This window comes from Ranitomeya imitator, chromosome 4, assembly GCF_032444005.1.
Source record: "Ranitomeya imitator isolate aRanImi1 chromosome 4, aRanImi1.pri, whole genome shotgun sequence".
Lineage (NCBI taxonomy): Eukaryota > Metazoa > Chordata > Amphibia > Anura > Dendrobatidae > Ranitomeya > Ranitomeya imitator.
In genome coordinates this window covers 9,117,078-9,130,035 of record NC_091285.1, presented here as the reverse complement: position 1 = coordinate 9,130,035, position 12,958 = coordinate 9,117,078, and the positions used below count along the sequence as shown (strand labels likewise).

At 54.3% G+C, this 12,958-nt stretch overlaps 1 protein-coding gene across 1 annotated transcript; it reads right to left on the bottom strand.

Moving 5' to 3' along the window:
* Positions 1-962: 962 nt before the first annotated feature.
* Positions 963-11,206, bottom strand: DCP1B (decapping mRNA 1B). The gene is made up of 9 exons (XM_069762927.1): positions 10,914-11,206; positions 8,897-8,937; positions 8,181-8,308; positions 4,903-4,969; positions 4,398-4,530; positions 4,067-4,174; positions 3,302-3,985; positions 3,007-3,228; positions 963-2,742 (listed from the first exon to the last, which is right to left on the bottom strand). The coding sequence occupies exons 1-9, from the start codon at positions 11,058-11,060 to the stop codon at positions 2,662-2,664; spliced, it is 1,611 nt and encodes a 536-aa protein (XP_069619028.1). The 5' UTR covers positions 11,061-11,206; the 3' UTR covers positions 963-2,661.
* Between the last annotated feature and the right edge of the window lie 1,752 nt (positions 11,207-12,958).

The following is a 12,958-nucleotide window of genomic DNA, read 5'->3' as shown; positions in this document are numbered from 1 at the left end:
CAGCAGCCACCGCCACCCTCCGGGACGTCACTGAATAAATGCCGCTCGGTGGTGTCGGAGACAGGAGGAGAAGCAAGCTACTTCATCCATCGCTGCCGGCTCCACGATCGACACCAGACATGGTGGGAGGGGGCGACTGACTGCCAAGAATATCTAGGTGCGGGTAGGACCCTCCATTGACCGGAAAAACAGCCACACAAGCGCTGATATGGCAGCAAATGGACGCAGCGGCAAAAAGAACTCCGGCTCCACGGCCATAAAGCAGGAAGGTTTAATAAAAAGAGCTCTCCGCAAAATATAATCCTCACCCCCCACACACCGGCCCCAGAAATATCATCTACCGGATCCCCCCACAGGCCCCATAAATATCTACCGGACCCCCCACAGGCCCCATAAATATCTACCGGACCCCCCTCCACCAGCCCCAGAAATATTATTTACCGAATCCCCAGAGATATCATCTGAACGCCGGCTACAGGACCTTCCACCAGATTAACTCAAGGACCTTTCAGGTCATGTGACTAATCACACAACCTCAAAGATCCTTGAGTTGATAAGAGTAGAAGGTCCTTCAGCTCCTGCAGACGCCGTTCATGTCCCATCAGGAACTACAAGATGTGGTAATGTGTGCGTCCGTAAATGTGCATGTATCAGAGCTGTGTGCGTCCGTAAATGTGCATGTAACAGAGCTGTGTGCGTCCGTAAATGTGCATGTATCAGAGCTGTGTGCGTCCGTAAATGTGCATGTAACAGAGCTGTGTGCGTCCGTAAATGTGCAGGTAGCAGAGCTGTGTGCGTCCGTAAATGTGCATGTAGCAGAGCTGTGTGCGTCCGTAAATGTGCATGTAGCAGAGCTGTGTGCGTCCGTAAATGTGCACGTAGCAGAGCTGTGAGCGTCCGTAAATGTGCATGTAGCAGAGCTGTGAGCGTCTGTAAATGTGCGTGTAGCAGAGCTGTGTGCGTCTGTAAATGTGCGTGTAGCAGAGCTGTGTGCGTCTGTAAATGTGCGTGTAGCAGAACTGTGTGCGTCTGTAAATGTGCGTGTAGCAGAGCTGTGTGCGTCTGTAAATGTGCGTGTAGCAGAGCTGTGTGCGTCTGTAAATGTGCGTGTAGCAGAACTGTGTGCGTCTGTAATTGTGCGTGTAGCAGAGCTGTGAGCGTCTGTAAATGTGCATGTAGCAGAGCTGTGTGCGTCCGTAAATGTGCATGTAGCAGAGCTGTGTGCGTCCGTAAATGTGCATGTAGCAGAGCTGTGTGCGTCCGTAAATGTGCATGTAGCAGAGCTGTGTGCGTCCGTAAATGTGCATGTAGCAGAGCTGTGAGCGTCCGTAAATGTGCATGTAGCAGAGCTGTGAGCGTCTGTAAATGTGCATGTAGCAGAGCTGTGTGCGTCTGTAATTGTGCGTGTAGCAGAGCTGTGTGCGTCTGTAAATGTGCGTGTAGCAGAACTGTGTGCGGGGGGGACTGTAAGACAGGAGACAACAATTACTCCCTGTTATCAGCCATTACTGGAGGGGACTGTAGGACAGGAGACTGCAATCTATTATTCTTAAGGTACCGTCACACTAAGCGACGCTGCAGCGATACTGACAACGATGTCGATCGCTGCAGCGTCGCTGTGTGGTCGCTGTCACACAGACAGCTCTCCAGTGACCAACGATCCCGAGGCTCCCGGTAACCAGGGTAGACATCGGGTTACTAAGCGCAGGGCCGCGCTTAGTAACCCGATGTTTACCCTGGTCACCGTTGTAAATGTAAAAAAACAAACACTACATACTTACATTCCCGGTATCTGGTCACGTCCCTCGCCTTCAGCTTCCCCGCACTGACTGAGCCGTAAAGTACAGCGGTGACGTCACCTCTGTGCTGTGCTTTACGGCCGGCCGGCGCTCACCAGTCAGTGCGGGAAGCTGAAGGCGAGGGACGTGACCAGACACCGGGAATGTAAGTATGTAGTGTTTGTTTTTTTACATTTACAACGGTAACCAGGGTAAACATCGGGTTACTAAGCGCGGCCCTGCGCTTAGTTACCCGATGTTTACCCTGGTTACCAGTGACGACATCGCTGATTCGGCGTCACACACGTCGATTCAGCGATGTCAGCGGGAGATCCAGTGACGAAATAAAGTTCTGGACTTTCCCCAGCGACCAACGATCTCCCAGCAGGATCCTGATCGTTGGTCGCTGTCACACAGAACGATTTAGTTAACGATATAGTTCAGTGTGACGGTACCTTTACTCTCTGTTATCAGCCTTTACTCTCTGTTTTCAGCCATTACTCTCCGGGTAGATCTCTCGCTCTCTCTGTGGCTTCTCTTGTGGAACAATCCTATTCTCCTGGCGCCATCTGGTGGCCACTAGAAAAAAAACTGCTTTTTTTTTGCATTTTTCTGCTGCTCCGTAAAATAAACCCATTTACATAAAATTTAGCATCTCTGAGAAAAATAGAAGATTCGCATAAAAAAAATAAACATAATAATATCTACATCTAAAATCTCAGCACAGAAATATTTAACAGTTAAAATATCAGAATGTGTAAATTATTGGCCATTAGCTGCGTGCGAACCCCATGAACCTGCAGGGACTGGAAAGAAATACGAGCTGGGAAGATGATGAGCGCGCGGTCCGTGTCTGTCTGCGGCGGTCCTCCATAGCAATGTGTCAGAACTTCCTGCCGGCGCCCCCTCTGGTCAGGACCGAGAGGTACGCCTCATAGATCATGCTCAAAAACGTCTCGTCGTTCTGTGAAGGGAAGACGGGAGAGAATAAATATGGAGCAGAGACGAAAGGATGAGCCCCCGATACTCAGGACCGGACCCCGACTTGTCTGTTCCCAACAGCTGTGTAATACAGCTGTGATCCTGCAGGTGGCGGTGTACCACATTATGACTGGTTCTCCGCTCGGGACCACCCGCCCAGGAATTGTGGGGGCTAAGTTATATACCTACATGTCGGGGTCCAGCTATGGATCAGGTCACAGGGACCCCCCTAAACACAGGGTCTTACCTGGATGAGGTGCAGCAGAGCCCCCTGGAGCTGGCTCTTGGTGAGGACGCTGCACTGAACGCTGGGGGGGGCCTGCAATGGTCGCGGGAGCAGGAGGCTGGATGCAGCAGCTTCGTTGGCAGGCGGAGGGGGGTTCTTGGCGTCAGACTGTGTGAAGACGGCCGGAGAGAGGAGAAGCGACGCCGGGGACACGGTGGCGGGGATCCTCTGCGGGGAGATCACCTGCAGGGGGCACACAAATAGTAAGGGGTCAGAAGCGTCACTGATGTGGACAGCGCCCCCCGGTGGTCACTACCTGGAGCAGAGGGTTGCCCTTCTCCCGCGTGGCCACGCTCTCGGCCCATGGCGGCGGTTTCGGTGCACTCTGGGTAATGACCGGGAATCTGGCAGCCAGGGTCGGCTTGGGGGTCAGTTGTTGCTCCTGATGCGCTAGACTCAATTTTTGGAGAAATTCCTGGGGCGAAACGGCCCCTGTGGACGGAGGCGGCAGTGAGGCGAGAGGTGCGGGGGCCGCGGTCGCAGGAGTCCTTTGGTTTGGGGGAGCAGCCCCCGGGACTTTCTCTGACGTGCACTGTCCTAGGGCCGGGGGTCCTCGATCCAGAGGGGGCATGAAGGTATGTGGACCATGCAGTTTCTGCAGAAGGTAGTCCCCCCCGCACGCGTGGTCCCGGCCAGACAAGGGAGCGGGGTCTTCTAGCGGTAGGAAGAGGCCACTGAAGACGTCTCCGGGGGGGATTGTGGCGCCGTTGTGCTGCTTTTCTGAAACCTCGGAGACGGGCTGCAGATCGGCCCCTCGCACCAGCAGCTTCTGGATGGCCGGACACGGGTGCTTATCCCCGGGGTCGCTGCCCCGCGCCGGCTCCTCGTAGGACAAGGAGCGCACCACCGTCTGACGCACCGACTCCTTCTGATCCACACTTTCCGCCGGCTTCTTTTCCACTTTCCCGAAGAGGGTGGTCAGCGACAGATGCTGCGGGGGCTGAAGAAACGAGAAGCAATGAGACACAGACTGCATCTACCACAGAGCAGCAGCTCTGGATGTGACTAGAGGAGCGCTCACCTGGGGGGCCGCGTCGCTGGGCTTTACGGCGATGGGCTTGATGAGGTGCGGGTTGCTGTGGATGGCGGACGAGCCGGTCATCATCTTGGGCTCTGAACACGGTTTACACTGTAACGAGGGACAGAGAGAAATGAGCAGCGAGGACCACCGGAAGCGGCCGACTAAAGGGGCTCAGCGAGCCGCGGAGGTGACCCACCCATGCGGAGCACACAGAGAACGCGTCCCACCAAGCCGCCTCCTCCCAGATCATTGTAGGGGGGAATCGGAGCACGAGCCGTTTGCCCCTCCGACACCCCGGAGTGCTCCTTTAACCCCTTGGTGCTGCGCCCACCTTGGTGTACTCGTCCTTGGCCTTGTTCAGCATCTGCAGGATATCCACCTCCTTCCCCTCCGAGTGCAGGTTCATCGGAGACCCCCCGACATTGGCCGAGTGCTGCGCCTTCAGCTGCTCCTGGTGGGTGAAACTGAACAGTGGTGGGTTACTATCTGCCGGGCTGGGATCGATCGGGGGCAACCAGACCCCCGCTGCCCTCGTCCTGGCCCTTCCTCCGAGCGGCAGACTAATGCTCCCTCATTTCCCTATAATTAATAACGTTCGTGGCCAATTACACAGAAGATTCATCACCCGAATATCGAGCCCCCCGAAGGGGAAAACTAAACCTTCACAAAGCAAAATGTCAAAAAGGGCTGAACGGCCCGCTGCGTCCAGCAGGGGGCGCTGCTGACACCGGGGGTATATGGCCCTGTTCACGCCGGAGGTCTGCACTGGGGCACACTGCCAGCATGCACGTGATGCGAGCGCTCAGCGACGTCGGGGGGGGGACGACGCTTCTTACTTTTTCATGAGTTCTGCGATTCGCTGGCATTCCTCCTTACTGTAGAACCAGATCCCGTAAATGAGAACTGCAAGAAAAGGAAAGAAAAGTCAGTCACCAAACAGCCGAGGCCGGGGCAAAGGGGAGCCCAACAGTCGCCGGAGGGGAACGTGGTGCCTGACAGTCACCGAAGGGGGAAGGGGGCGCCCAAGAGTCACTGGAAGAGATGGGCGCCCCACAGTTACCTGGAAGAGGAAGGGGGCGCCGAGGGTGCCTGTCAGATTGAAGTGCACCTGCCATGACTGTGGAGCAGAGCGACTGTATTACATCACAGCCCAAAAAAGATTCACGCTGAGCATTGGGCTACTACAACTCTCATCATATTCTGATGGCCTCCTGTTGTGTATGTCACTACAAGTCTCAGCATGTCCTGCTCCAGCAGGGTCTTTTGCATGATCTCATCTTCCATCTGCCAAGAAGCTGGTGTAGCACCACAAGTCCCAGCCTGCCCCGTCTCCTGGTCAGCCGCCAGCATTGTCCCAGACTCGGCCTCCCGTTATCGCGCCTCGTTTTTCCATCAGATCAGCACCCCTGACACGATGCCAGCCCTCTGTGCTCCATCTCCGCGCACTCAGGGCGGCACCGACTACATCTGCACTCGGATAACGAGCGGGAACACCGGAGACAAGCGGTGGACACCGCGTCGCCAGGACATTTCTGTACCACAGCTCCTCTCAGGCCACCCACGTCATTTCAGACTCTATCTCAGTCGGATCCTGTGAGCCTGCATCTATTTTTCTCCTGAATTATCAGCACTGGCAGATATTTACTGCCTCACCATTCACCGCTCCAGTAGGCAGCACGCTACTGAAGAAGGCCACATAGGCCGAAACGTTTATCTTCTCTCTTGTTAATAAATCCCAAGAGATTCACCATAAGTTGAGTGCCGGGTATATTTTATATAACGAGCGGGAACACGACACGGAAAAACCGGACGGCTCCTGTGACCGAGGCCGAACGTGGGACCAGCAGCAGAGCTATGACCACATGTAGCAGAGCCGACGCACACTCAACTCTCTGCAACGCGCCACACAAGAACCACCGACAGCAGAATTGTGAGCGCAGCTCTGGACGTGATATAAGATGCTGGAGAAACCTCTCCTTAATGAATAGCGCCTCGCTCTTGCACTGAATGCAGCTCTTGATGCGAGTGGAGTGTAACAGCACACGGTCTCTGGTGCTGCGAGTCGTGCCCCTTGCTCCCCCGCAGCTATCAGTGCCCCCATATCAGGATACGGTGTCAGTGATGAGACGCAGAGCCCCTCATGACTGCGAGAAGAGTCTCAGTGACAGCCGATCTCTGTGCAGCTCCCAATCAGTAACTCTGCACAGGACAGGCGCGGGGGAGGCGGCGAGGCGCGGGGAGATTAAGGCTGACCGGTCTGCGGGGGGCTCCGGACTTCACATTTCCTCAGTATGTTGTGTCCGGCCGCGCTGCACTGAATCCTGCTCCATCTGCACAACTCAGAGCGACAAGATGTTCCATTCCTTCATACGTCAGGCTACGGCCTCCTACCGGCCGATGGCCAAGGATGCGGTGCGCCGGCCCAGCGTCTACTGGAAGGGGAACGTGGTCACCGAGACGGAGATGGAATATGTCCACGTCCCACCAGGAGGTAAGAGACCGTCACACCCCGGGGACAAATATTATAGGCAGAGCACAGGTACAGCGAGCGTGCAATCAGAATAGGGAGCGCAGCTCTGGGGGTCAGTATGTGTCAGTGCTGTTATGGCAGCTGGAGGACGACTCTAGATCTGATACTTGGGAGTGAATCCCCCCACACTCTATGGCAGGATCACTACCCCCATCGTCTCCTGACACGCAGTAATTATACTCCTGCCACGGTGACTGTGCTGCGCTCCTCGACACGTCCTCTGTCTCTGGCGATCCGATTCTGCACTGTCACTGAAGGCAGCAATTACACGCAAATAGCAGCGCGGCGGAGGCGACAAGGAAACGCAGGACTCGTGATCCCGCAGGTCATCATATAGCGGCTCGTGTGTGGGGACACACTCGGGGTTCACAGGTCCGTCTCACAAGACAATGGCGCGCAGGACGGACGCAGGATACCATGGGATGAGATGCCCGGTGGACATGGCGCCGCTCTGCCAGGCTGTACGTGGAGGTAGAACAGATCCCAGAGGGGCAGGCGTCTCCCTATATTTATACCCCGCTCTCGGTAATTACAGCGGCAGCTGCTAGGGGCGGCTCCGCTGCTGTCAGTGGGCGTCTGTCGCCCGGGGGCCCCCGGAGCTGGAAGCAAAATTCTATACAGAGAATGTATGAAGTGTGAATTCACCTCTGCTCACAGTCAATGAATGGAAACCTGTCCTGACTATAGCAGGTGCCGGACGTCTGCACTCCCTCCCACCTCACCGCCAGGATTTGGGGAAATCACCAGCATAGAGGCGTCTACAGTGTGGAGACAGGGAACGCTCCGCACACAGCTCTGGAGGGAATCGCCGCGTAGTTATCACCACTAGGCAGAGGAGGCGCAGAGAGGTGAAGGGGTCAGAAAACGGCAGATTCGGGAAGAAGTCAGCCAGACTGTTAGCAACACCTTTACCTTCACAGAACTGTGATTGCCGCTCTGGATGTGACTACAGAACACCAGCACAGCCAGAGCAGAACTGTGAATGCAGCTCTGGATGTGACTGGAGTATATAAACATATTTAGAGCACACAACGCAGGGAGAGCAGAATTGTGAATGCAGCTCTGGTTTTGACTCTGGTCCCACCGCAGAGAGTGCAGAACTGTGAATGTAGCAGAGATGCGGCAGTCAGCGGTGGCAGGCGTCAGCGGTGGCAGGCGTCAGCGGTGGCAGGCGTCAGCGGTGGCAGGCGTCAGCGGTGGCAGGCGTCAGCGGTGGCAGGCGTCAGCGGTGGCAGGCGTCAGCGGTGGCAGGCGTCAGCGGTGGCAGGCGTCAGCGGTGGCAGGCGTCAGCGGTGGCAGGCGTCAGCGGGGGCAGTCGTCAGCGGGGGCAGTCGTCAGCGGGGGCAGGCGTCAGCGGTGGCAGTCAGCGGGGGCAGTCGTCAGCGGGGGCAGTCGTCAGCGGGGGCAGCCGTCAGCGGGGGCAGCCGTCAGCGGGGGCAGCCGTCAGCGGGGGCAGCCGTCAGCGGGGGCAGCCGTCAGCGGGGGCAGCCGTCAGCGGGGGCAGCCGTCAGCGGGGGCAGCCGTCAGCGGGGGCAGCCGTCAGCGGGGGCAGCCGTCAGCGGGGGCAGTGTTCGTCATACTCACATCTGGCGTTTCTGTACAGCAGGAAGGGATCTTGCAGCTGGAACTCCAGGTCCTTAGTGATGGGCTCGGTGCGGTTCTCCATGCTCAGACGGTTCATGATGGTGAAGCCGTGTTGGGGGGACGCAGATCTGTGGGGGTACGGACAGATAGACGGGGGAAAATGTATAAATCCAGTAAGAACATATTTGCTACAGCAGCGACAGAGATCAGAGATGACTCAGATCCGGCTATGTGACTTCTCAGATGCCATTCTCAATATCTGGCATCTCAGTGATGGGGGCTCCCATTGTTCCCCCTTTATCATTTCCCCCCCAAGGACCCCGACTATTTTCTACTGTCTGCAAATCACAAGCTGATTACAGGAGGCTGGTAAATGCAGCTTTGGATGTAAGTGGAGAATACTCTTCATGTCTGTCAATCACCTCACACCCTCCCCCCCTCGGGCACAGAGAAGGGGCGGCTCACAGGGAGAAGACCCTAATCAACACCTGCACTAACAGCAGACCCCATACACAGAGAGCCAAGAGGGGGTGCGAGGATCACACCACACATCTCTCCTGTCCAGACAGTTTGTTACAGTGTATCAGAGCAGGAAACATCAGTCACAGAGGATAGTCCAGACTGGATACATCTGTAACAAACCCTCAGCTGTGAGAAGCCTCAGGTCAGGATGGGTCTTTAATATCTGGGTGACACGGACATCCCCCATCACTCACCTCGTGTACACGAACAGCGCCCCCTCCACGTCCGTCTTCTCCTGCAACATAAGAAAAAAAAGGACATCAGAGACAAGAAATAGTTAAACACAGACTACTGCTCTCTGTTATCTGCCACTTCAGGCTGAAGAGAGGCTGACTATAATGACTGTAATGTGGGATAAGTGATAAGAAGCATAAAGCCCCCCAGACCCCATGATCACTCATCTCCAGTGCGGAGACCAGAGAGCAGCCGCTGCTCTACTATAGGAGTGACCAGCAGGGGGCGCTCGGAGATCAATCCTCTGCTGTATCCTGAGGGAGGTCACAGACTGAGAGTTACAGAAGTGACCGACAGCAGCACAGAGTATTTCAGGAGTGGGTTGTGCTGACCCTGAGGGAGGTCACAGACAGTTACATAGTGGAAGGCGCATGGTCCCACAGCAGCACAGAGTATTTCAGGAAAGGAGTGCACTGGTCCTGAGAGTGGTATATGGAAGGTGCATGATCACACAGCAGCACAAAGTATTTCAGGAGAGGAGTGTGCTGATCCCGAGAGTTATATATGGAGGATGCATGATCACACAGCAGCACAGAGTATTTCAGGAGAGGAGTGCGCTGGTCCTGAGAGTTATATGGGGAGGGTACTTGATCACACAGCAGCACAGAGTATTTCAGGTCAGGAGTGTGCTGGTCCTGAGAGTTATATATGGAGGGTGCATGATCACAGCAGCAGCACAGAGTATTTCAGGAGAGGAGTATGCTGGTCCTGAGAGTTATATATGGAGGGTGCATGATCACACAGCAGCACAGAGTATTTCAGGAGAGGAGTATGCTGGTCCTGAGAGTTCTATATGGAGGGTGCATGATCACACAGCAGCACAGAGTATTTCAGGAGAGGAGTGTGCTGGTCCTGAGAGTTATATATGGAGGGTACATGAACACACAGCAGCACAGAGTATTTCAGGAGAGGAGTGTGCTGGTCCTGAGAGTTATATATGGAGGGTACATGATCACACAGCAGCACAGAGTATTTCAGGAGAGGAGTGTGCTGGTCCTGAGAGTTATATATGGAGGGTGCATGATCACACAGCAGCACAGAGTATTTCAGGAGAGGAGTGTGCTGGTCCTGAGAGTTATATATGGAGGGTACATGAACACACAGCAGCACAGAGTATTTCAGGAGAGGAGTGTGCTGGTCCTGAGAGTTATATATGGAGGGTACATGATCACACAGCAGCACAGAGTATTTCAGGAGAGGAGTGTGCTGGTCCTGAGAGTTATATATGGAGGGTACATGATCACACAGCAGCACAGAGTATTTCAGGAGAGTAGTGTGCTGGTCCTGAGAGTTATATATGGAGGGTACATGATCACACAGCAGCACAGAGTATTTCAGGAGAGTAGTGTGCTGGTCCTGAGAGTTATATATGGAGGGTACATGACACAGCAGCACAGAGTATTTCAGGAGAGGAGTGTGCTGGTCCTGAGAGTTATATATGGAAGGTACATGATCACACAGCAGCACAGAGTATTTCAGGAGAGTAGTGTGCTGGTCCTGAGAGTTATATATGGAAGGTACATGATCACACAGCAGCACAGAGTATTTCAGGAGAGGAGTGTGCTGGTCCTGAGAGTTATATATGGAGGGTACATGATCACACAGCAGCACAGAGTATTTCAGGAGAGGAGTGTGCTGGGCCTGAGAGTTATATATGGAAGGTACATGATCACACAGCAGCACAGAGTATTTCAGGAGAGGAGTGTGCTGGGCCTGAGAGTTATATATGGAGGGTACATGACACAGCAGCACAGAGTATTTCAGGAGGAGCATGCGCTGACTCAGAGGGAGGTTACATAGTGCTTGCAGGGTCTCACAGCAGCACAGAGTATTTCAGTGGGGGCTGCACAGACCCTGTGAGGGCAATGGGGAGAGAATGGAGACAAGTGGGAGGAGCTGTGTGCACAGCAGCACAGAGCACTTCAGGAGAGTCCCGGGTCACTGACTATCCCCCGTTATTCCGCCCTCGCCACTCACCCACTCGTTGGCCTTGTGGCTGAAGGTGTAGAGCGCCACCTGGCTGGCCACGTCCACGATGCTCTGGATATACGGGTCCTGCCGCCGGAGAGCCGCCAGGCTAATGTTCAAGCCTCGGCCCAGCGGAGCGCTCCCGGGCGCCGCCATGTTCCCTCCAGACCTGGCAAAGCGAGCGCCGAGCAGAGCAGGGAGCCGCTCACCGAGCGTCGTCACCCACAGCAACGAGGAAACGGGTTACCATGGACACAGAGGCACAGAATAGCTGCGGAGTGGACACCGGACAGAGAGAAGACTCCGCCCCTGACTGTGCGGGGTCATGTGATCACAGGGGAGAGTAATCGAGACTAGATCACAGCAGTAGAACAGCTGCCCATAGCAGCCAATCAGAGCCGAGTACTCATCGATCTGAGAAAATGAAAGCAGGCACCTCATTGGTTGCTATGCGTGACTGCACTTAGTTTCCAATGAGCTGCATCCGATTTATAGGAGCTGAACATCGATCTCCGCAGACAGTGCACGAATACACAGCCCAAACTGTACAGACCCTAGACCAGGCCCCTGTATGCAGACCCCAGACCAGACCCCTGTATGCAGACCCCAGACCAGAATCCTTGTTTACAGGCCGCTAAATAAAGATACAAACCCCTTGTATACAGAGTCCAGGCCAGACCCCCATAAACAGACCCCAGACCCCCATATACAGACCCAACATATACAGACCCCAGACCCCCATATACAGACCCCTATATACAGACACCAGACCCACCGTATACAGACACCAGGCCCCCATATACAAACCCTAGACCAGACCCTCATATATAGATCCCAGACCATCTCTTCCCTTGACAGACCCCACACAAGACCCTGTATACAGACCCCAGACCAGAAAGGATCACCCATATACAGACCCCAGACCAGACCCTCCCCTTGACAGACCACACACAAGGCCCCGTGTATACAGAACGCAAACCAGACCCACCCAGCGACAGACCCCAGACGACACCCCCTGTATACAGACCCTCCATATACAGACCCCAGACCAGACCCACTGTATACAGACCCCAGACCAGACCCACTGTATACAGACCCCAGACCAGACCCACTGTATACAGACCCCAGACCAGACCCACTGTATACAGACCCCAGACCAGACCCACTGTATACAGACCCCAGACCAGACCCACTGTATACAGACCCCAGACCCACTGTATACAGACCCCAGACCAGACCCACTGTATACAGACCCCAGACCCACTGTATACAGACCCCAGACCAGACCCACTGTATACAGACCCCAGACCAGACCCACTGTATACAGACCCCAGACCCACTGTATACAGACCCCAGACCAGACCCTCCCGTTGATAGACTCCAGACCAGACACCCTGTATACAGACCCCAGACCAGCCGCCAGTCCCTGTAAAGAGACCTCAGACCAGACCATCTCACAATCTTTTGCAAAAAAATGTATATACAGGTCCTTCTCAAAAAATTAGCATATAGTGTTAAATTTCATTATTTACCATAATGTAATGATTACAATTAAACTTTCATATATTATAGATTCATTATCCACCAACTGAAATTTGTCAGGTCTTTTATTGTTTTAATACTGATGATTTTGGCATACAACTCCTGATAACCCAAAAAACCTGTCTCAATAAATTAGCATATTTCACCCATCCAATCAAATAAAAGTGTTTTTTAATAACAAACAAAAAAACCATCAAATAATAATGTTCAGTTCTGCACTCAATACTTGGTCGGGAATCCTTTGGCAGAAATGACTGCTTCAATGCGGCGTGGCATGGAGGCAATCAGCCTGTGACACTGCTGAGATGTTATGGAGGCCCAGGATGCTTCAATAGCGGCCTTAAGCTCATCCAGAGTGTTGGGTCTTGCGTCTCTCAACTTTCTCTTCACAATATCCCACAGATTCTCTATGGGGTTCAGGTCAGGAGAGTTGGCAGGCCAATTGAGCACAGTAATACCATGGTCAGTAAACCATTTACCAGTGGTTTTGGCACTGTGAGCAGGTGCCAGGT